Source organism: Haplochromis burtoni, unplaced genomic scaffold (genome assembly GCF_018398535.1).
Source record: "Haplochromis burtoni strain Fernald_Lab_line unplaced genomic scaffold, NCSU_Asbu1 Contig_421, whole genome shotgun sequence".
NCBI lineage: Eukaryota > Metazoa > Chordata > Actinopteri > Cichliformes > Cichlidae > Haplochromis > Haplochromis burtoni.
In genome coordinates this window covers 200,941-227,134 of record NW_024582782.1, presented here as the reverse complement: position 1 = coordinate 227,134, position 26,194 = coordinate 200,941, and the positions used below count along the sequence as shown (strand labels likewise).

General features: G+C 37.2%; 1 protein-coding gene across 1 annotated transcript in view; it reads right to left on the bottom strand.

Annotated features, from left to right (window-relative positions):
* LOC102304346 (neuronal acetylcholine receptor subunit alpha-7) overlaps positions 1-21,957 on the bottom strand; it is a 39,425-nt gene extending 17,468 nt beyond the window's left edge. The window contains exons 1-4 of the mRNA XM_005944857.3: positions 21,491-21,957; positions 13,060-13,199; positions 5,396-5,440; positions 134-243 (exon numbers count right to left, since the gene is read on the bottom strand). Coding sequence (XP_005944919.1) covers positions 134-243; positions 5,396-5,440; positions 13,060-13,199; positions 21,491-21,560 — 365 coding nt within the window. The 5' untranslated portion in view covers positions 21,561-21,957. The remainder of the gene's footprint in view (positions 1-133; positions 244-5,395; positions 5,441-13,059; positions 13,200-21,490) is intronic.
* Between the last annotated feature and the right edge of the window lie 4,237 nt (positions 21,958-26,194).

Below are 26,194 nucleotides of genomic sequence, written 5' to 3'. Positions count from 1 at the left end.
CTTATAGTTGGATCTGCTAGATGAGCATGGTTCTAATCAGTAAAATAAATGAACAAAAGTTACTGGAAAGCAATGAAGTGACCCAATCACTAGCCTGATAAGACCAACTCAAAAAGATGAGAATGTAACATACCTGTTGTACAGAAGAATATCTGGGACCCACACTAGATTTGAAGGGAAACGGAGATTCTGAACCCCAGGGTAGCTGTCTGGGTTCCATGAGAGGTAAATGTCTGTCCAATGCTGAAAACAAAGTGTCAAATTAGAAAAAATTATATAAGGCAATGGAAAAGTGGAGGGTCAACAAAAGTGACATGTGAAGGAAACTTTTTCCCACCCTATATGTTCGTGGTACAGTGGCATATATATCACATCACTGGTATTTCATAGCATTTTTTACTGAAACTATATCCATGCATATTATTGCTTTACCCTTGAATGACCAAAAGTATCAGAAACTGCAGTAGGAAGAAATCCACTGATAAGCTGAAATTTCCATCTGTTTTATGTGCATTGATATTAATTTATGTTTCACATGGTATTTGAATCCTCATCTCAACTGATCTGAAAAGTTTGGTGATTAACCAAGAATAGTTATTGTAGATAGATTTTCTATAGCAGATCCTAGAGGATGAGGGTGTACAGGATTCTACTTTCCACTCAAACATTTTGAATATAATATTCAAAATGTTTGCTATGGATTTTTTTTCTTTGTCAAATCACTGTAAAAGATTTTTAAGTACTTCTAGTAAAGTGTTGGTGTATTAGATACTCCTCTGTTTGCAGATAAGAAGCTTTTTAAGTCCTTAACAAGAGGACAGCTTCAACCCATTAGAAGTCAAATATTTCCTCTTCACACAGACTAATACAGCTGTTGGCTCTTCTACTTTGTCTCTAACTCTGATAATGAAGCTTGGCACAGAAACGTTGCCAGGCCAGCAGTTGTTGGCACTAACCATGTGCAGTCCCATTTGAGCCTGCCAGTATTCAGCTAACTGAACACAGCATCAAAGAGTTCAAAAACACAAAGAGTGAGCGTGATATGTGTTGGTTCTGTGCTTATTTTCATTACTTATAATGCACAGCATGATGATATATGATCCACAGTGGTATAAATACTGGCATTCATCCTGGCATCTAAAAGTATGCTAGTATTATGCTTTTTTCTAAATCTGTGTGCAAGCACACATGTTACCCAGATTAACCACAATATTGAGCATGTCTTTACAATACCATTCACTGTTTGGAAATCTAGTTGTCAGGGTATTCATGTGGACAGACCATTCACCCAAACATTACATGGCAAGCACATTTACTCACGGCGAAGGTGGTTACAGGATAAAGTGCTTTGCCATTATAAAAAAATCGGCTTAGGAGTGGCTTGACCAAGTGTATTCAGACTTAATAAAATCCATAAATTAGTCTGTCACACCCAGTCCATTGAGGTCTAGTCCCACTACTTGCAGCAATCAAAGAATCTGCTGCTAACATCCGAGTGACAGACACTACAAGACATAGTTTTTCCATGCTCCAATGAGTTGGATGTGTCTTTGCTGCATGAGAGCTATATGGTGTGTATATAAATATATGGTGGAGGCATTCAATTGCTGAAAGCACAGGACAAATTCCTCATGTACCAACAAAAATCCCCAGAGCTAAAGTAGCAACAGTATATTTGGGATCATCTGCGTGTATGTATATGTGCATGCATGTATTTTTATAGTGTTTTTTTTCTTCCATTTAAAAGGTTTAGTCCTTGTGACTGTCAGCATGTTTCCACACCATCTGTCAGTTAAATATACAATAGAAAATGATTTCAAAGATATTCCATCCATCTCAAATGGGCCTGCTGCATATGTCTGCACTCACGCAGCTAATGACTTAATCACTACACTTGTCATCTGTGGGCCTTGGCGGTTTGGTGCTTCTTTTCATGTTCATTGGCTGGAAACACACAACTAACAGCCAACAGAACTAATCACAGCTCACTAACTTTGTAGTCTGTCAGGAACAGATGAGGAGGACTGAAGGCTATGTAAGGTAACAGCTGTCTAAGAATAGGTATGGAGTTGCATAACATAAATTCAAGACAGCATCACTAATTTGAGAGTATGAAAGGCTGATTTTTTTTCTTCAAATTCATATATGACACATGTGAGTCAACTGCAAATCCAAAGAGGTAACAGAGGTAATTGAAAATGTAGCACTAATCTGATTTTCGTTATTTGCAAGGGTGAATTGATTTTATTTGCACTGCAATGGCCATATTACTATATAAATATTCTACAAAATGTTGGTTTCATAATCAATGGATTGTTAACAATAACACAATTTCAGATACACTATTTTTATTTGTTTATTTGTTTTTTATTTTCAGTGCTGAGTATTTCAGTCACATCTGGATATAGAACAATCATTGACTGATAAACCTGTAATCCCAAACTTGTCCTTTCTTTGACTGTCTGGCTGACTTTGTATGAGCTGGTTAATGTACATCTTAGGTCTCTCTCAAAAATTGCAACGTCTGCAAAGCCTCCGTAAGCGATTGAACCATAGTAGATGCCGGTATTAAAGAGGAGGCTTCCTGAATAATTGATTTATTCAACTTGTAAGGTAGTCAGCAGCCAACTCAACGTGATGGCTGTGACATACTTAATGGGATCTTCTGAGTGTGGCTGTTGTTATAATGAGACTGTTGTACCTACCTGGCTGGTTTGATGTAACACTTTTCCTAGAGCTACTAAACGCTGCAATCCATATTTTTTATGCTATTTACTTCTTTGCCAGTTTCTATTCTGATATAGAAATTCTACTTAAGTGGATAAGAGATAGGAATTTGTCTGACAACAGCATAGCAACCACACACAGGTTTTGGTGGACTGTGTTGAAGCAATGCAAAGTTTTTAAAGAAATTATGAAAGTAGTGCTTGCTATGCAAACAAAATTACCACAGATAGTGTGGCATTTGCTGCAACCTGCAACCTAAGTCAACAGTCTAATCCATGTTTCCCTTCACACATACAGTCATGCAATGTTTTGACTGGACTGCATAGAGTAATGTGAAAACAAAGGACACCCTTACTGCTTACATGGGAATTAAAAGACAGGTGCTACTTATCAAATAGATTTGAACAGTTTTGGCAGTTTGCTGGTTTAGAGCATTCAGGCATATTTTAACACATGCAGCCTCCCCAGGAATGGATGTGCCTGTAAATTTACCGCAAGGTCAGATCAAGAAATGCTCAGAGAAATTGCAAAAAAACCTAAGAGCTGCATCTCAGATGCTACCGGCCTCAGTTAACATATTAAATGTTAAGGACTTGTAAAAAGCATGTCTTGTTTGGAATGTTTGCCAAGATAAAGCTCTCCTCTCTAAAAAGAACACAGCAGCAGCTAAGGTTTGTGGTTTAAGCCAAATACTTGAGATCAAAGTGGAGATGTGTGACCATAAAGTTCCTAATCCACATTTGGCAAAAAAACAAACATAACATACAGTACAAACACCTCATGCCAGCTGTCAAGCACAGTAGTGGAGGGATACTGATTTGGACTTGTTTTGAAACCAAAGGACTTGGACAACTTGCAGTCATGAAATCCACAATGGGCAATGGCTCAGTCAAAGTCCAGACAACAACCTAAAATGTGGCAGTGCTTAGGATAGATAAGTGGAGTTGTTCTTATGTAGTACCTTTCTAGCCTGTTTGAACACTCAAAGCTCTTTATACAGCATGTCTCATTCAAACGCACATTCATACAACCATTTTTTTCTACATCTTAGTGTTTCCTGTCTTACATTCATATTCCGATGAACTCATCAAGAGCAACTCAGTGTTCAGTAACTCATTCAAGGATACTCTAGCAGACTGGTGCAACCAGGGATCAAACCTACCAACCTTCTTTTTAGTATATGACCTGTTCTACCTCCTGACTAACAGCCACCATGGAGGGTTCAGCATTAACGAATATCTGCAAACCTCAATTAACTAAAAAAAAATAAAAAAATAGAATATATCAACAGTATCAAATTTGTCCCACAATGACATGAGAGACTAATGACGTCATACAGGAAACAATTACTTCAACTTAGTGCAAGTTATTTCCAGTAAAGGTGAATCTCACAGATGGACTTTTAACAGGAATCTACATATTTTGTATTAAATACCTCTACACCACAACAAAGTAAAAACCTGAACTGTTGACTCTCTACAATGAAGATATTGTGTAGCAGTTATGCTTTGGGCAGTATTTAGTTAGCATGGATTGGTCCACTTACCTCCTTAGGGAACATGATAAATACAGATCAATACAAAGTTGTTCTGAGTGGTCAAATTTATGATGACATATTTCTGTGCTGACGGCAGTGATCCTGGACAAGCTGACAATGAACCTATCCACAAGACACTAGGGGTTTATGGTTCAGTGGTTTGATGTGTATGAAATGGATGTGAGTCACTTCACAGTCACTAGAACTCAACCCAGCTGAACACCTATGGGAGATTTTGGATTGATGTGTTAGACAGACGCTGCCAAGACCATTATCAAAATATTAAGTGGGAGAATATCTTTGGGAATATGGGAATGCTGATAAGTCCAGGAATATCCCAGAGACTGGCATGTAGTGGCCTAAAAACTTAAAAAGTAATGTCTTTCTTTGTCACCTGTCTGTAGGAACGGCACTATTTTTGTATTTCAGTGTGTGACTGTATTAGTTGAGGAGGATGTTGATTTTTCTGTGGCTTTAGCCTCACCTCCATAGCACAATGACCTGGATGTAGCCAAGCCATGACTATAATTAAGACATATTATAAGTGTTATTTTAATATGAGTTGCCTGAAAACATTATGTTTGTTCATGTTCTGAAATAGGAACCAAGATTTAAAATTTGTATTTTAAATGTTGAGAATGTCAAATCAGATATCATTTTTAAGAGTAAAACAAAGGTAAAATAGAAAAGCTTAAACGGCAAAAGAAAGTAACCCAGTGTTTTAAATCTTGAGTCCTGAAAGAATATCTTTGAAAATATATTTCTATCACCTTCCCCTGCTACAATGCTGACAATAAATAGCCTTATGATACCATGCTATTATTAAATATTATATAATATCATATTATCCTATTATTATCTTATCTTAACATAATTTTTCCTTTATACTTGGCAGTTAAAGATGTCTGCCATAAAACTGCATCGTGCTGTTTCTTGTTTGTTCCCAGAAATTGTTTTTGTTAAAAACAAAAGGTTATTGGTTGTAGCTTGTGCTATGCCTTCAAGAGCAGTCAGATGTGTACACTTATTGAAAATATGAATGACACAGCCCACATATGGCTTCCAAAAATATACTAAACGACAATTATTGTGCAGTGATCACACAAAAAAGGACTTAAAAGTGAGACGTACCAGCTGCAGCCAGGCATTTGTTATCAACACTTGGTTCTTTTCATCCTGGAGGGGAACAAAAGGAGACGGAGAGAATAATCAGCAGTGAGTTGACATGGGTGCAGGCAGATAGTAAATGACAATATTCTACAGGGCAAGAGTAAAGAAAGAAAGAAATTATTCAATTCTGGTAAACATAAGGCACAATAATGAGACAGATCGGCAATGAAGTCAAACAGCATCTCATACGAGTCTGAGCTGCCGGCTAACTGAATGACAATGATGTACTTTTTCAGCATTCTCTTATTTACAAGGTTTTTCCATTGCCACGTCAAAGAAGTAACATATATCAATATTTTAAACAGAAGCAAAAATAATAAAGAAACAGGGTCAAGCAACAATTTCCATTGACAATAGACAGGGTGAGTGCTTTTCAAGAAAGAGATGAGCATACAGCCATTTCTATCCATATTGTGAAAGTATAAATACACAGAAGCTCCTAAAGTCCAACTCATGGTCAAATGTTCAGATGGAGAAAAACAGAGAGGATGGCTGTTGATTCTTTTATGATTCTAGAAGTAGTGAGATGAGAGTGAGAGCAATAAATGCAAAAAATATTCAGAGAAAACTGATTTCAGAGATGCTTCAACAAAGCAAGTCATAGAAGAAATAGTAGTAGTAGTATTGGATAAAGAGAGACAGGAACAATGCAGGGGGGGAAACTGAGATGTGAATGAACTAGAGTCTGTTTTGTGAAATCCTACATGACAGCAGCACATTTTGCTCCTTGTGTTATTACTGATACATTGGGTTCATGTTTTATCACTGCCTTGGATCTGAAACACTTGCAAGCTGCTTGTGGGTAACTGGATGATCTCGTGCTGTGTTTCTTCATTGAATAGCCCCTTTTTAACATTCATGGATTCATTGAAGTGACTTATCACATTATCTTCTACCCATGACTGAAGCTGGAATAATACAGTTATTTCAACCCTTTCAAAACTTTCCCTTTAAAGTTACTGAGATAAAATCATGAAATCAATTTACTGTACTCTCTATTTTTCTCTGTTTGTCAGAACTAAGCTTCTGAACAGTTTTCTGTCTTATCAGACTCTTTCACGCTGTTACTTTTATTTTTCTCCCTCTGGATGTTCAGGATTTCTTATTTTGTGAAACAGTCCAAGTGGTGAAGTATGGTTAGATATGACCTTACAGGTCACCTTCAGATGTTTTTAAGACTATCTTTAAACATTAGTTGGGAGACCACATGTACACTGAAATATTTGCTTGGAATGATTCTTGATGTTCATTGAGATGTTAGGAAAACCCTTCTTTAAGATATATACAGTAGCTTGTAAACTTTGATTCTATATTTTACTGCTAAATAGATTTGAAATACTAGAAATGAATCACTGTCACATATATCCCCTCTGTTGAATATTGCTCGCCTAATAGTATAATCTAAAAACGGTAGTCAAACAGTAAATAGTACTTTGATAATGTTTCCATTAAATTGTTTTAGAGAGGCGTTGACATATTCTTCACAATAATTTTGGAGGATGTTTGAGGGTATTTTAAGTCCTTTATTTGAGTAAAACTGTCCTTTGTCACTGATCCTGTTCACAACTTTTGTGTACAGACTTTCTAGTTGCAGGCAAGTAGAGCAAGGTTTCTGGTTTGGTGGCCTCAGGATCTCCTCTCTGTAGGATTAAAATATAACAAAAACAAGTCTGAGGCCATGGTTCTCAGCCAGAAATGGGTAATGCACCTAGAAGGGTTACCCCAAGTAGAGAGTGGAGTCGGAGACTGACAGACTGATTGTTGTAGTGTCAGCACTGACGTGGCTGCTGTACAGATCTGTTTGTTGTGAAGCGTGACTTGAGCGTGAAAGGAAAGCTGCCAGCTTACCAGACAATCTATGTTCCTACTCTCACCTATGGCCATGAGTTTCCTCTGGGCTCAGACTATGAGATTGGTTGAGGAGCTCAGCCAGAAAGGGGTCATAGTAGAGCAGCTACTTCTCAGTATCCAAAGAATCCAGCTAAAGTGGTTCAGGGTCTGACTAGGATGCCTACTGGGCACCTACTAGGTGAAGTGTTTCAGGCATATGCTAACAGAGAGACACCCCAGGGCAATCACAGGACGTGTTGAAAATTATACCTGTCACTTGGCCCTCCAAAATCTAACTCAAAATTTAAAAGCTACTGCCAGTGCACTTAATATTGGCAACCATGATTTTCTATTTTCAATAAAAAGGCACAATAAATGTATTAACAAAGCATTTATAGATGCTCATTTACACTAGAACTATAGTAAATTAAAGTAAATATACCATATAAAATAGGCAACTGACAAAGAAGAGAATAATTTCTTTGTGTTTACCAATATAAATCCATTAAAACATATTTTGCATATAAAGAATCCTAAACACATTTGTTCTGCCTCAGCACTATCTCTGATCTGGGTTAAGCCAGAAATTATCCTCAACATCACAGGAAAGCGAAGCTAGCCAGAGGGGGAAACGTTCTTAAACAAGTGTACTGACCCATGGCCCTTTTATCTATCTAGTGTGAGGTTCTGATTGGTAATCAACCAATTTTGAGTCTGAGTTTTCCACCTGGGAAACTGCTATGACACCATACACAATATTGAATCCCTGTGGTTCCTGAATGAGAACATGGTACAGCCAGTGATATAAACCCATTTCCACATGGACATGAACATGAACTCTAGACAGTGTCAAGAGAATTAGGTCAGGACATTGCACCTTCTTGCATGCAGTGCTTAACAGGAGTTAGTCTGCTTCAGATGCTGCCCATTACTGGAAGTGCTCTATTTGATTTAGACCTGCGTAGAGCCTGCAAGGAGCAAGCAAATGCATGCAGTGATTCACCTATTCTCATATGCAGTACAATCATATATTACACAGACTTTCTACTAAGGGGCTGATGGCAAAACTGTCTAATATCTGATCTGATAAGGTTGGACACTTGCTTTTTTACACGCAGCTACATTCTGTAATATCTTGAAAAAGGTCAGGGCACAAGTGCATTTGTGAAAATGCACTTACATAGGAATTCATGAGAAGAGATTTTAACAAAAACTATAACTAAACCTAAGTCATACGCAAAAAAAGGAAGTTATAATGTGTAGGATACTGGTCTTGACAAAATAAAATTCTGTAGACTATGCTACCCTGTCTCTACATGTTTTTTTTCAGTCTTTCACTAAAAAGAGGATTTTTTTTTCACATAGGTATATAATGGAAATTCTGAACATACTTACTATACATAGACACACACACTCAGGATTGTGGTCACCTCAATTAAAAAAAAACAATGTAAGTAAATGAGATTTTTTTTTACAGTTACCAGTTTTATTCTTATTCTAAATTGTAAATGTAGCAGCACACACCATACAACATCAAATTTCATTAACATTCTCCGTCATGATTATCAGGATGTATAATCAACTACCACAGTTTTTCAAAGGTTTAACTTTGTGTCATCAGCGACAAGCCAAGCAAAGCACTGCTTTAACTTCTCTTTGTAGTGAAAATCGATTCTCACAGTTTACACCCCCTCATCCCCCTATCCCTTTGCCTCCTCAATTCCTCCCTAACTCCCCCCAAACTACAATCTTATCTCCACCTGTCCTTTCTAATCTCTGCTTCTTTTAAACAGGCTTCCTTCTCCACAGTTGAAATGGAACAGCCTTCTATTGTATACGTTACAAAGAAACATTTTATGTCCCTCTGGTGTACAACCTAATGTACAGTTTTGGAGACCTGGCTTTGCTTTAAGGTTGCTATGTTTTTGCTCTATTTTGTGGCTGACCTCTCTTTTTTTGGTGTTTTGTGAGATTTCACTGAGCTGCAATATCAGCTCTGTGACACCCGCTATAAACTCTCTAATCTTTTCATAAATCTACTGTGATTGGTTTTTGTAGGCTGTGCTTGATGGACACTTGCATTTAATAACAGCTCTTTATCTGTATTTCACTGCAAGCGATATAGCATTCAAGGCTGAAAAATGTAATACACATATGAAATAGTTCTTTGTTTGAAATCTTCATGTGCATTTTCCCCCAGAAAGAGGATTTCATCTGTGGAGTTCATTCAGTTATGTACCCAGCTTGGAACAATAGGATAACGTCCTACCTCTTTTTCTTCCAATCCAGATGAAAGGATCAATATTTCAAAGATAGAGAATCACCAAACAGGGAAGACAACAAATTCTAAAATCTGAAATAAATAATATCTTCTTAGAAAACTCTATTGTGCTTCATGTACTTGCATTGACTTTATATTTCCCATCAGTTTCTTTGAATAATAGAGCTTCATCGGGACAAAGAATAGTGAAAATTCGTTCTTTTATATACAGGTCAATGGATACGGTCATGCTTCTGCTGCAATGCATCAGTTTATCTGAAAGAGGAGCATCTCTCTGCAGATACTTTATATCTCAGGGTTGATTGAATCAAACATGAACAGAAGCGAAGAAGTGCCTGCTCTTGTGCAAAGAAACATCTGTTACAAGCATTTTTTCTGACTATTTTAATCTTCCTCAAGAGTCAAGAATCTTCCTCCAGAGTTGTTAAGTAATACTATTATCCCAAAGCAAACAGACTTCCATCTTACTTTGAATGTAGCATGAGCATACTTGGCAATTGAAGAAGAAGTATTCAAAATGGTTTACTTAAGCATTTATGACTAGTATTAATATTTTTTAAAATTATCACCACAGGAAATTCTCATTGTGTGAAAGTATGTTTTTATAACAAAAACTTGTTGAGAATGTGTCTTCAATGAAGCGTTTTTTGGCAAAAATCCTGCAGATGAGTTTTTAACAGTGGAATTGGCCATGGTACATCAAAATTGTGACTGTTATATTTTATCACTGAATCATCTTCATTGAGGCTATACGATGATTGTGCAAATTTAATGTTGATAGCCGGATTAGAGCTCATTATTCATTCGATTTCATATTTAAATTTATAATAATGTCATAGTACATGTTTTTTTAAATTATTTTTATTTATTTTTTAATGTAAAACCCTAATCAGTTAAGAACGCAACACCTATAGTATTCAAGTATAAATGTGTGGTAAAGTAAAATTGCAAATATTTATTTCTCATTCATAGTTGTTCACTCAGAGGTAAAAGAGAAACTCAAAAGAATGAAAGGGTATATATGTGTTGTCCTCAATTAAATATACTTTGTTACATATCTGCAATGAACTTTACTGGTTTCCTAATAAGGTGCATGAGACACATGGTGGCACTTTATACTATATGGTTACCAGTTGTCCATCAGTCTGTCTGTGTATGGCATTATTCATGGCAGTGGACCCAGTGGGCATCAACCTGCCCTATTTCCATGGTTAGAGAGTTACCCAGGAGCAGATGGAGGAATCAAAGGCCATATTACACACACATTGCAATTATACACACATACATATACACAGACACAGCAAGGTTTACATTATTTACAGATGCCCAGTAAGCATTAATTCATCTGGTTTTGCCAGCTTATTCATTATTTATCAAGCCATCTAACAGCACAACAATACATAAACGACCAACACACAAACACACATACATGCACATACATGCACATACATGCACACTATACATATTTACATAACATAAACTACAATAACTATAAAATAGTTTTAAAAGAAAAGAAATTTGTAGTCATGTAACTATGTGACGAGTTCTTCAGAGATTCCATGTGGAAGCTGCTTGGTTCTGATTCTCCATATGGAAGCTCAAGATCTAAAATGCATTAAAATGTTTTTAGTGTGCGCTGTTTGAGACTTCATATTAACAATAGAATTAGAATAGGAGTCTAGTGTATGAGACTTACTGTACCACCATGTAGTTATCATGAGGAAACCTCATGTCTTGTCACAGGGCTGACTCTGGGATGTGACAGGGTGTCGGCTTGGCTTTTTTGGTTGAGTGCCCTGGCTGTGTGGTAGGGCCAGAAGGCAGGAGGTTTGTGTGTTTTTGTGCAAGAGTAGGTGTATGAGATGGGGAACAGGAGGAAACACTTGACTGAGTGTAGAGCAAACACTGAAGGAGCAAAATATGAGATGTGACAGAAAATCTACTCAAACTACAGAAGTGTCAATTTAAGAGCTGTGGGTTTAACATGAAAAAGAGTGAAGAATGTCAGAGAAAGGGAGGATTGTGCCTTGTTGAGCTAAATGGTGTGTGTATGGGTGTGTGTTTGTGGGTATAAAATGTAGGACACAAAAATAAGAATGGATGCTTTAAGTCAAGCTTTTCTCTCAGGGTACCACTTCAAATGATATCCATAAAATGAAGAAGACAAACACAGGTATTGTATTGTGTTGTGCAGGAAGTGTTTAAAGGAGTGGCAACCAGCTAATGTTAGGTGGCTAATTAAGTATTCAGGCTGGAAAATGTTGTCTGGGATCGAAATATGCAGTCAAAAATAACTAAATCTGTCTGTTGAGCACTCGAATTATATTTTTCCATATGCCTTAGCTTGTTGACTAGTTAGGAAGACATGACGACATTGTTAATCAGCTCTAATTTAATATAATAATGCTTTGGGGTAATAAGTGTTTGAGGTGACAAAACAATTTAAAAAATTGTCAAGTAACAATATATTCTTAGGCTGAGTCACCATTATGAAACCTTCTAACCTCTGTTTTAGAGGTTATTTCTCCTATTTCTGGTGACAAATATAAGCAGCAATTTAGCATAGCATAGAAGAGCAGAGTTATTTAAAGAGAAAATAGCTGAAGAAGAAATTAAAATATCTTACAATATTTGATCTTTATTGTTGTTTTCAAAAACAACAAACTGAAAACTGACAGTGTTTGACACTGTAGATAACTTTTACCTTGAAAACCTTCTACAGGAATATCTAGAGAGGCACTCTGTACTGCCTTTGGTTAGGATATGGTTAGCATTTTCAGCATGTCAATCTTTAATTTTTCCCCCTTGACTGGGTTTGACACTGTAGGAATAATAGTTTGAAGTTCAACGTCACAGTTTTAAAGAAGTACAAAAGATGCATAAAGAAAGATGAAATACCTTCAATATAAAAAAGCCTAAAAGACATGCATCAAGTTTCACAAAGTAAGACAGCATTATAAGCCCAAAACACATATAACGCTGGGCAAGGGAGGTATGGAAAGAAAGTGACAAATAGATGAGAAAACGTTTTTATTTAATCAAGGAATGCTATTGCTTCATTTTCAAGTATAAGTTGGAAAAGATTCACGTAATCAATCTTTTAGGATAAATATTTAGCACATTTGCACCGACCTGCACGCAGCCTGTTGCTATTACCCCTGTTTTTTTCCCCATTCTGTTATTTTTCATTATTTTGGATTGGGATTAATGAAGTATTCTGATTCTAATAAGAGATAAGAACCATTATTAGAAGACCAACACCTTTTTGTAATCCTGTTATTAGGGTAGGCAATAAACCTCAAGCTTGTTTTCAGTAAAAGTAATCATCCTCTCAAACTGAACTAACAGCAGTGGCTTCTATGTGCCACTGGCTGCGAGATGAGTGTTTGTTGCAGGCAGTGTGCTGCTGTACAACTTGTCTTAAAAAAACCCTCATCCTCTGTGTTGATCTCCAAAAGTAATCTTTCAACAGTCTTCAGATATTCTCGGCACTTCACAACACACACAGACTCACCACATCAATAATCTGTAGCAAAGTGAGGCCGAGTTCGACCACAATGGGTGCAGAGTCATTTTGGACTGGTCTCTCAAGTCGATTGTAGTTTACCATCAGATCACGATACAGCTTTCTCTGGTACACTCCACCATGACAAACTGCAGGGAATAAATTGAGAATTATAACCAAAATGAAGCAAGATAGTCACTCACTTTTTAACTTGTACAGATTTGCCCTATGGTAAAAGAGGAAAATGAACTAGCAAAGGAAACCAAAGGAACAATGGTACAAGGAACTGATCAATTTAAATTCTGCTGTGCACATCCTTTTTCTTTTTCACTCAATCCAGTAACTTTGTAAAACAATCAAACAGTTACTCCACCCATATTAAATCTAATCAGCACTGTTATTGCAGTTACAACCAACATTGTTCATGCAGTGTCAAATCCTGCAATAAATACTGATTAAGTCGCACTAAGGTGAATGTGATGAGCACATTAAATCATTGAACTTTAATTGTGTTGACCGTGTTTCCCTTTTTTCTCTCCTGTATTCATTATGCCTCATCAAGAGGTTTACACTGAACAATTACAAGTATTACAGCACAGTCCCTCAAGCAAAAACAAGCCCAGGCAGTCACGAGGGTATAGCACATCCACAATGCTAAAATTATTTTTTATCAGTGCTGCTGTCGTAATTTGAAATATAATTACTTTGAGTGGCGGTCAAAGCAGTGACTTTAACCAAGTTGCTGTTAAGGCCCTTTCACAGCAGGCAGGGTGAGCAGGGTAAGCAGAGTGATGATGGATGGTCAAATCGATGGAGCTGTCATGTCACACAGCTGTTGAGTCCACATTTCAAACAGTTTTTGTGTTCAAGTGTGACTCTGGTGGTTGCAGCTCTAAGTGTGTATCTGTTAGTGTAACCAGACAAAACAAAACAAAACACTATTGTTATCAAACTAGTCTTTACAGTAAACCTGTGTTGAACATTATTATATACTTGTTAGAATTTTTAATCTGAATCTCACAGTTCAGCTGTATTATTTAGAATATGTGAATATTTTGTGCTATAATGCCTTGCAGTGTTGCTTTTGAAAAAGACAGCAACTGATATAAATATAGAACAAGGGGGAATTTACACAATCAAGGCTCTGGTAAAACAAATGGAAGAGAGCCATAACTTTAGGTTCAGTGAACACCAAGACATAAAAATCTGATGAAAAAACTTTAATAATGTTTGGTGACTTTGGATTATGTCACAATGACATAAATTATACAGAGTACCAATATAATTACTGTTTCGGGCTCCTACCACAGCATTTGAATAAATGCCATGCAACATACAATGAAAATCCTGACTATGTTCTTCCTATAGTAACATGTAGAAATGTGTGCGCAACACAGATGTGAACATCAAGTGTATACTTTCTTCTCCAGAACAACAACACTGGCTTCCCATTTCAGCTGTTTTAAAGCTTCTGATTGGCTCTTTTGAGTTATTGGTGGAAGAATATATGGACTTCATATATTTTATTTTAGGATTCCTGGTTGGTTGCATATCTCTCACAGTCTCTCTGAGTTCCCCAAAAACCTTAGAGCAGCAGCTTCTCTCATTAAAGGATGACATTAGATAATTTTCTAAACTTCTCTACTTCAGTGTCATTTTCAGTCACAGTTGAAAAGGTCTCAGTCTGCCTCTCCCCAGTGATCCATGTCCAAATTAGATGTTGTCTTAACATATTCCAGCAATTACCAAGTGACAGCCAAGACGTGAGTGCACCGACAATGACCGAGTGAATGACTAATTAGCTAATGAGGCAAAAATAAACAAAGGCATCTAGCTGTTCATTTGTGAGTGAGGGTGTTGGCGAGTGATAGGCCACTCCTAAATCTTGGGGTGACAGGAAATCTGCATAATGGCTGAAAGTGGCAGCCAGCAAAAGTGTTGAGAGTCAGTAAAATGAAGTGAGCCAAGAAAAAAACAAGCTGAACAGTAAAGAGACCCGTCAAAGAGCCACTACAAATAATATACATCTCTAAATGGGTGTCAACATGGCAATTAATGAAATCTGTCTTGCTATAAACCTTCACAATAAGACAGAAATATCATGCGTATGTGTATGTGTGTACTTGCGATGTGTTATTGTACAGCAAACTTAAGAAAGCAGACTTCAGAAAAATAATGAAATGGTAATAGCTGCATGCCATCTACAAATTTAGAACATTTAGGACTGTTGCTTCTCCTTCAAGGAATGGGCATCCTGCAAACATGAAATCTCCACAACAAAACTATAGGTTCATATTTACATTATAAGAAAAACCCTGAAAAATGTTGTGTTAAAAAGCAACAAAGATCCTGAACATAGCACGAGCTAAATTGTGTGTTATAATTGGCTATAGTTTATTTAGCTGTAGCTGTTTGTAATTGTTTCTGTTTCCTGCACAACTGTAGTGAGAGCTTAGTTTGCACTAGCAGCAAAAAATCTTGTTCTCAGTGCCTGTTGGTCTGCCGTTTACCACCAATTCTGTTCATAATATTTATGGACAGAATTTCTAGGCACAGCTAAGAGGGGAGAGTTTGGTAGAGCTGCTACTCCTCCACATCAAAAGGAGCCATTTAAGGTGGTTTGAGCATCGGACCAAGATGCCTCCTAGGCACCTTCTAGGTAAAGTGTTTCAGTCATGTAATGGAGATCTAATCTCTCCAGAACACACTAGAGAGATTACTAGGCTGACTGGTTGACTAAAATACAAATAATGCTCACTTTAAGTTATGAAATGCCTCTTTGTTGTCCTTCTTTTTCTTCAAATACACAACTGCACATACAGTAAAACCTATAGTAAGATCTTAGAAATGCTTGATGTTGTTCATGTGTTAATTATTGTAATCTAATAATGTTTACACTCTTTCTAGTGTTGCTGCAGCATACAAATCTAATTAATTATGTTAATTCTTAACATAGGGAGAATTAAAAGGCAGCAGTTTTCAAGGAGTGTAAAACATCTATGTTGTATATTAACCTCCCTGAACTACTACAAAGCTTTAGCTGAAGATTCAAAAAAGGCATGTTGTTCATTTTTCTCTATGGTAACTTCATAATTCCTTAAAAATATATTTTTTTAGTATCTTTACAGAATTACATTTTTGTATCTGATGTTTACTTCTATTATCACGATAAATCCAAAAATACAGTCCAAAAAAGTCGATCATTACCCACTGAGAGAACAATGCCAAAAAACACTTAAGAATATTAACTTAAAATAAGAAATATTTTAGGTTAGTTTTTCTTTTAAAAGCAAAAGCTAGGGAAATATTTTCTCATGCTCTGTGGGTGGTCTTATCCTCAATTTTTTTTTTTTTACACAAATAGCTACATCCTCAAAATATTCATCTCACCCTCAGAGCCTGCCACTGACAGACAGGATTCTGCCCCAGTTTTCCATCGTCAAGTCATACTTCCATCACCCAGATTGCAACTGTAGCTCTTTTTCAGTTTTAATTAATTAATTCTGAACGCAATGATACAGATGCACAGGACATACCAGTACAGTGTAGTTAACGGCAATGAAAATATTTTTTTCTTTTTTATTGTCTGGATTCTACAGCAGTAGACAGAAAGACAATTTAGTTTATAAGTGGTTCACCCTTGAAGTTGTATGCTGTCTTTAAAATACTACACATACTGGCATCTGTACTGTTGTCATTCTTCTTGGCAAAGAAAACAAATCATAATCTCTCAGTTACACACAAACCTGATGCATGTTGGACATTATTCATTTTCATGTACTTAAAATTAGGCTTAAAGTAACACAGCTGACAGTAGAACTGGTCTTCCTTGGGGTGCTTCTCTTATTTTCATTTTTTCCTTTAATTTCTAGCAATCATGCATTTTTTTTTCACAATACTACATATTACATCCATAAGGTGGAAATCCAGCAATTAAGTACAGCATGTCATTTCCTAAAGTTTGCCCCAAAATCTATTCCTGTCATTGTGTCCAAAATCTTACAGTTGTAATTACCATAACTGAACTGAAAACCATATATTCTTCGCTCCTTAAACGACACTAAAAACTTTGTTTTACAAACTGAAAATATATTGGGGGAAAAATGAAACTATACTTCCTGAAGCAAATTCTTATCTGGGTTTCCCATCTTACTGTACACCATATTGCTTTTGCCAGCCAAAGGGAAACCCTAACAGCTTTTGGCTTCCAGCAATAAAAGGGACACTTGAGGACAGCAGGCCAAAGACGGGCTTGAGCAGAGGAGAGTCAATCTTTAATGCCTGCAAAAGGTAGGTTGGTTTACACAGAGTAGTAAAAAGTGAAATTCACAGGACAATGAATAAAAGACCATTGTACCACTTTAAGTGTGACCGTCAGCAAGATTGCAATGAAAACAATCTGTTGTCAGTGTTTACAACAACCGACAGGGAAAATTGAACCTTGTTTAAAAAGCTGATAGCTGGTGGAATAAAGGCCCTCATACCAACTCTCAGTGGTCCTTCTTGTGAGGTATGAGCTCTGCCCAGAAAATTGTCACTCGCATTTTGAGCCCTGACTTCTAAAACTTGTGCTCCCAAACTGCATTTCCATGTTATCAGACATTACATTTGTTTTTGGCATTGTACAAATAGGTTTGTATTCAATATATCTTTGTTCAAGTGGTTGCCTTTCTTCTGTCAGTTCTTGTCAGGCGACCAGTCACATATTAAATAGGGTGTTACTTGTCACTTCTGTGTAACCCAGAAAATAGACAATTAAATGTGGTTACTTTGTGAAAGTAAAAGGGTTTTCCTGCACCGAACAGTAAGTAAATACAAAACTAAGCAGTGAGTAAAAAACAAAACCTAAAACTCATTAAAGTGAAAAATTATGCTTCCACATATTACTCTCCTACATTAAACTTTTTTTTCCCTTTGAGTGGAATTTGTGGACCTTTGGAATTCTGTTGTAGTGATATTACACTTCCCTGCTAATGTATCTGAGCACTTACTTTAGTGGTATTGGGTCAATGTTGCCTCACAACAAGAAGGTCTTGGGTTCAAATCCACAGACTGGCTAGGGCCTTTCTGTGTGGACTTATGTGTTCCTGTGCAGACATGTTTGGAGTTAGGCTAATTGGTGATTCTGAATTGGCTGTAGATGCAAGTATGAATATTTTCTGTTTTACTGTGTTAGCTACCTGATGAGGGTGTATCCTTCCTCTTGTACTTAACCATGAACTGGGTAAGTAGAAAATTTATGGAAGGATTTTATTATTTCCCAGAAGCATATTTTTGGTATAACTAAATATCTACATATCTAGCATATAACACATATGTAGATCAAACACAAACAGTTTTTCCTTGTTGGGTGTTTTATTTAATTTTACTTCAGTGTTTATTGTAGAAATACACATTAATATTGTACATTTTGCTGTGTGTGTTATTATAGTTTTCCTCTTAAATACTCCTACAGAGTTAGGATCACAACTGCAAGCACATGAAGGAATGTACATGAAAGCAGATACCATTCAACTAAAGAACAGATATCATGACAATTACCACACCACAAAGACAGATTAAATATTGATTAGCCTTGGCGAGTCTGAACATCGAGGAAGGCTGGCCAAGTTTAAAATCGAATCACATTAAAGCAGATGGTTTGCAAACATCTGCAAAAGATCAATACATATCCAGAATTTGAAAAGCAAGAAAGACAGCCCAACTGTGTCTGAGTGTTTCAAGTAAGTTTCCTTGAGAATATGAAGTCACTTTGCTGGGAAGTGGAAATATGTTTTTAAGGAGGTTTTGCCATTGCTCTAGTCAATACAAAAACATGATTTAATAATTCCAAAAACAAGTTGTCTCATACTTTTTTTTTGTAAGCAACATTGATTTGTGCATTGGATCTGCATTATTTATTATAAGAAATGTTCTTTAACCTCCTAAGACCCGAACTCTTCCATGGCATGCATTTTTAATTTCTCTTTGATATTTGGGCTGATGACCCGATGAATGTAAAAACAAAGAATTAGAAGATTTTTTCTTTTTACCTAATTTTTCTTTCTAAAAAAAATGAGAGCCACATATGAGGATATTCGTTTAAAATTTCGATAGAACGGTAGCAGTATAATGTCCTCGTAAGTGGATATCAGGCCCTTGTAGAGCAAAATTGAGTATTTTGGTCTAAATAACCCAAAATGTGATGTCCACATATGTGGACGCCAGGTCCTAGGAGGTTAAAGCTGCATCAATTTTTTTTCTAGCCCCTTGGTGATGGTGTAACAACCTGTAAATAAAACAGACAAACTTTCAAAATAAAACTAATGAGGGATTTAAATGTTATCATCCAGGACCAACATTTTTCATTTGGCGTGGTGTGTGACCACCAACAGTTTACTTTGTATTCTGATCCCCAGTAAGTCCAGAGGGAAATGTCTCATGGCCTGCTAACTATTCCACTATGGTCAGCATCTAGGTACCACTCTTTTTTTTTTAAATTTATTTAACAGCGCTAATCAACCTAGAAACAGGTTTGATGCTGCTGCTGTATACTGTAGATATACTAGAATTGAAATGAAGTAGTATTTTTTTCTTTTATTTATTTTTTTTACTTTTTAATAGTTTTTTATATCTTATGTATGTTTATTGTTTAATTCTAATGTACAGCACTTTGTGTAAGCTGTGGTTATTTTAAAGTATTTCATAAATAAAGATGGTATGGTATGGTATGGTATGGTATGGTATGGTATGGTATGGTATGGTAGTTAAACCCAACTCAAAAAGGAAAGATGTGGGCTGAAGAATAAACTGAAAATTGCAAAATTCAGACAAATACTCAGTTTTCAGCAGCCATTAACATTTGTCTGAGTCACTCTGAACACAGACCCATGAGTCATCCCAGTTTTGTTTTCAGTCTTAATCATTTATATCTAACTATTCAAAGAGAAATTGTCCTTTGAACTGTTTTCATCATGGCCGACTCTGAATCAGCTGCATACGCCTAAATGTTGTCAAACACAACAACAAAAATGGCTACCCATTTAGGGTGTATACATAGATTTTTCAGAATAATAAGCAATCATGCTACACTGTCTCATTAGCAGCCTTAATTTTATGGTAAGTCCACTGCAAATAATCATGTTCAGTGAGCTATGAAAGGACTAGATCCTGGACATATTTTACAGACTATACTGAGAGTAAGTACTGTATGATCTGAAAGGACTGTGTGACTCAGTGTTGCTGGTAGAAATGCACATTATTAAGAAAAAAAACAACAACAACTCAATGATGCTCATTCATTGGGAATAACTGCCAGTATCAATGAATAAGCATCTTTTCATTTCAGGACAGCTTAAATCCCCCTTCAAAAGGTGTCTTATGAATTATGACCAACGTTTTGTGCAGCATTGTAGAGCTCAGAAGACAAATCCCTTAATTCATTGAGTAATGAAAAGGGTTTGATGCACTACACTCGAGACAATTTCCTTGAAGATTCACAGACTCATCTCGTGAACAACATTTAACTTCACACTTGTCTCTTAGAAACTGCTCTTGAACATTCTCCAGGAAATGCCCCTCCTCCAGCCACTTTATTATACAGAATGTATGTTTGCCTGCTTTTGTAATAGCAATGTGGCTTCTTAGAGCTGCAAGCAACCTGTTGGGAGAAGCTGAGAGGACACATAAGCATACAGCACCCTCCTTACTTGAAGTCCTACCATGTTGGGATATTAATCTTGGAGCAATTAAAACGTAAAGAAATCACTTTTTGAAACTGGCTGTTCAACACCCCCCTCCACCTCCGCACCCTCTCAACAGCATCAAAATAAAAAAAGACTACTGCACAAAGACAGAATAAAACGAGGGATTCAGACATAGACTTTTAACCTCGTCTGAGGGTTCTCTTGCTCAGTTCCACTGTCGCGCATTTAACAATCCTTTAATTGCAGATTACACTGAAGGGATGAATGGCCCCATGAAATTCGTGCATCACCGCCGGGACGCCCTCCTTATTGTGGGCCAGCTGTCGCCACTCTATTAAAGAAGGTTCACTCACTATCGTGTACGCGCAGACACATGCAGCCACTGAGCCATGCGCTGCAAGCATGGAAATCCAGTAATACAGCACTTTTAACCGTGGCAATCTTTAGGGATTCACTCTTTGCGCATATAATAATAATATACCGCAAATATATAGCCACACGACTGATATTACCACGCTGACTTAACATTATAATCAAGCATTGTTATTATTATTTTTTAAAAGTCTCTACAGTATGTACAACTCATGTGCTTGGCTTTTTTAAACACACTGGATACAAATCTCATGACCGATAAACATCCGAAGTAATCCGAAGTCTGTCTTAAAACATGTCAATCCATTGCTCCTCTCTCGGTCTTTTTGGCCATCTTTTCACGCACGCATACAGAATACAGACGGAAGGCTCCGGTGACCCACCTTGACAGCAGAATGTTGCCCACAGGTAAACTCCAACCAGTACAAAACCAATGCGTTTCCGAGGCTCCATGGTCGCGGCGGAGCACAACTCTTTCTGTAGCCGCTGGAAATGTCAAACTTTGAGGGAGTGCAGCTTTGTCAGACTGCTGGTGCTGCTCTCTCTCGCTCTGTTTCTCTCTCTCTCTCTCTCTCTCTTTCCCCTTGCCGGATGCTGGAGGAGACGCGCGGGCACGCACGCACACACCCAACGTGTCTTTTTGCGTTTGGGTCTGTTCAAAAGTCACATCGAATTCAACTCTCTTGTACTCTTTCTGCTGCTCTCACGCGTATTTTTATATCAAACGTCTCGAGCCTGACCCTCGCGCGTTTCCGGTCGATTGCGCGTGCGGTGACGATGACAGCCACCTGTCCGCTAGCTGCTGCTGCGCAATACTTCGTCAAGGTTTGTCCCCTCCAGTCATTTCAGGCTCATCCTCATCTTCTTTATGGATGATGACTAAGGAACCGATGAACGCATAATCTCAACATGCACACATTTCCAAAAGAGGACAGCACGCCCCCACCCAACTTTAAAAAAAACTTTTTACACACTTTTTTTTTTTTTGTAATTGATTGACTAAGCGGCTTAGCGTGATTTCACACCCAGTGTAATAAAAGATCTCCTCCTGCATGCCACAGGGATCTAAAACAACTGAGAAACAAATAAACAAGTATAGAAAACAGCACACATTGAGCAGAGAGCCAAATCTTCTCCTTTTGTCACACTTCCTACAGCTCCTCCTTATTTCTTCTAACACACTGCTCCTTTGCCAGGAACCTGCCACTGAGAAAGTAATACTTTTAGATTGCACCTATGTCGCTGCTGTTTTTATTATTATTACTGTGCGTATTTCATGGCAGGGGAAAACTTAAATATTCTAATTTAATTGTGAGATTCTTGGTAATACTAGTTCTTCACTGTGCAATACTTTTTGTTTATAGTGTTACCAAATAAATGCCAAATAAACAGCTTTAAATGCTTTAAGCTTTAAGTTTAATATAGATCTTTCTAGTTATGTAGCTCTCAATGTGATTCAGTCTATATTCAGTCTATATATCTGTATCCATAAAGTTCTGTCCAGCTCCAAATGGCCATGCCTACACCATCTTTACCCTTTCATTGTTATAGGTCTCAAATTGTCCTCCATAGCACAAGTAGGTGCAAGGTCATATTAGCATAGCGTTCTACATCACAATACAACACATGTCTGAGGGACCCCTTTGAAGTAATCTGTGAAATGACAAAAAGAAGACAGTGAAATTTGAGTTGGAAATAAAGGTAATGAGAGGCAAAGTTGACTTTGAGCTTTGATGCATTAAAAATAATAAGACTACAAACATGTGTACATGAATGAAAACCCAGAAACCTTTTGAAAATTGAATTTCACAGTAAAACAGACATGGCTCAGATCATGTGGAATCATGTGGCTTTTGTTCCCCTATGACTTACTCTGAAATTGTCAGTAATAATTTCAAAGAATATACAGACTTGTTAGCATTGTTTCAAGGTACAATGAATAATGCAATCTGAGGGTTAGGTTTTAGACCGCAACCACCTGAAAATCATCTTAGACTTGTACTCAAAGCTTGGAGAAGGATCATTGGTCAATAAAACCACCACAAACCATCCTCTGTAGAGTAATTATTGATGTCTGTTCTAGGCTACTGTTCTCGTGCAAAATCATGGACCCCATGAAGAAGGACAGGGACCAAAAAATTTACTCCATTCGTTTTTTCAAGGTTATTACACATCTATTACAACATATTTTTGGATGATTCTGGTCTGTAGATTCTGTTAACTTCTCACACATGGAGCCATGCTGAGTCTTTAAGACATTCTTTAAAAAGGTATCTCAGCACCTACCAAAAGTTACTTGGCTTTCATTGTTCACTGCTCATTTAGATTTGTTCTAGTGAGTGTCACTGTTAGGTCTCTCAGTTATACCTTCTTGCACATTACTCTTTTTTAGATTGGAAGAATAAGGTTCTCCCTGTTTTACCAATCAATGTTAATTTAAAAAGAATAATAATAATTTTAGTGTTAGTCACTAACCAACATTTTATACCAAGAACATCATCCATGGCATGTCTTTGCAGCAGTGGTGCAGATGATGAATTAGGTTAGATGAACACAGTTTCATTTCAGCATGCACCACTGGTTATGTCTTTAATCAGCATGGCAGCTGTCCAGTGAGGTAAGTCTGGTGCATGTGGCCAATTGTTAAAGCATATTCCATCACGTAATTACTTCTAACGAGGCAGTTGCCTGAGCTTCAGTGTGGTGCTGTCAGTAGGGAGAATAACATCTTCAGGGCACAGGCAGCACACCTTGCATGGCACGACTGTTGTGGTGGGTTGCATGTGTGTGCACTTTGTGTTGTAGCTTGCGTGCAGCATTGCCACCCTGTATAGAGACCTTTCAAGTTGTTGTTTGGTTTGGTGTGATGCACATATGATTGGTTACCACATCAGTTAGCTTAATCATTTATGCTACCCCTGCGTTCACTATATTATAGTTCTTTCTTTCCTATTCTTTTCTTCTTAGTTACCCTTTCACCCACCCTCATGTACTCTAATTTTTTTCACTCTTTTCCCGCTGCTAATCTGCTATTCCCACTCAATCCCTCTTTAAGCGTGATGTTGTCTTTTTTTCCTAAACAAACTGCAGTCTCTGTCTTCTTCCTCTCTGCTTCCGCTTGTCTCTGTTTTGTACTCTTGAAGCACTGAATGTGAACATCAGATACAGTGATATCCTCAGACCATTACAAGAGAGCCTGCAGCGTTTTTCTTGCTCTCACTATTTACCACACTCTCTCACTGGATTGCCTTATCCACAGTGTAAAAAAATTCCCTTCTTCCCATGCCTCCCCATCGTCGCTTTCTGTCTCCCTAAGGCTTCAATCTGGACACAGTTCTGTGCATATATGATGAGTGCTATCAACTCAAATTAAACACAGGTCCCTTTGGCTGAGCCTGGAGGGTTTGTTACTGGTACTCTGCTCCTATTTGTGTGCTATTCTGTTTCTTTAAAATGCATTGCACTGTAAATAATCAGGTTGCACTGAAGACACAACACATACTGAATACAGTCCTGCATGTGTCTTATAGCTTTAGCAGCTAAAAGTCTGGATATTTACCTCAAGAGCTGGTTCACGAGTTTATTTATACAACTGTTTCGTAACACGATCAACATATTTGCTTAAAACGACCAGTGGTCCCATTGTTGTTTTCTCATTTTTTTAATTGCACCTTAATAAACCAAAAAATATTTTCCATCCAGGATTAGGAAAATGTTTTGTTATATCTTATGTACCCGGTAAAAAAATGTCATAATTACTTCTTAAAGTTACATTTTGACCTTTTTCAAGTTTAATAGACCTTAAATAATAGAGACAGCAAACATGTTAGCAAATACTTGTGTATATTTAGCAGGTCTGGAAAAACATTAATTTGCAATTCCTGTACTCACTCTCCTTCTCACTCTGTTTTGTTCTTCACTAACTCCCAAGGAAAATATCCTATTTGTTGCCCGGAGTGGAAGAGATTAGGTTTTGTTTGTTTGTTTGTTTTCCTTCTTTGTTACAGTTGGAAATGTGGTTTAGAAAGGGCAAATTCACATGTAGAAGAAACTTTAATTACACCTAACCTAACTGCTCCTTGGCAACAAAAAATGAACTGAAAGTTGCTGAAATACTCTACAAAGGACATGCGATGAATATGTTGTTGAGTTATCTTTACATCACTTCTCACTAAATAGTTTTAGAAATTAAATATATTAATTTTTGTATAAATGACTTTCACATACAGACAATCTCTTTTATGAATGCAGCATTTTAGCATGACCTTTTCCATATCTAGTACTGATTTATTTAACAGTGAGTAAATGTACCTCTGTGTCATGGTCTACTCCTTGTCATGTCTCTGTGTCTGTCTCCATGTTCTTCTCCCTCTCTGTCATCCTTTATCTTCCCCAGTCTGTTGTGTGTTTCCATGTTTGTATACCCCTGTCTTGGTGTCAAGCCTGTGTGTCCTTGTCTGACTCTTGGTGTGCATGTTACTTCCTGTTTTATTTTGGCAGTCCTTTGTGTCATGTGCATTATGTTCAGTTTTTGCTTCCCCTGTCTCCTTATGCCTGATTTGTCCTGCGTATGTTTCCATGTGTCTCCACTTAAATCACCCTCATGTGTATATATTGTGTCAGTTACTCCATGTATCCATGTGTCCAGTTCTTAGTGTTTTGTTTAGTTAGTAAAGTGTCTCTTTTTGCCTTTTGTAATCTTGTTGGTTTTTCTCCCAGCCTAAATAAACGGCTTGCTTTTTGTTAAGTCCACTCCTCTCTCTACGCTTCTGCCTTTGAACCCTCTCTCCAACACGATCTGCACACACAGATCATGACACCTCTGTGTGAAGTCCATAACTAATAGCAACCTATTCACCTTCTCACAGCTAACCCCTCTTGAGAAACCTACCTCGTTGCCATGATTTTTCTATAAATTTCTTCACTTTCATATCTCAGTGAGCAGAAAACAGCAAATGCCCTTCACTCAGACTGTCAGTTTTCATGACAGAAGACATGAAAGGTAAAGGTCACGTCGAAATAGGTCTGTGTTTTCTTTGAAAGGTAGGATCACACCTTTAAATGAAGAGGCTGAGGAGTGCAATAGA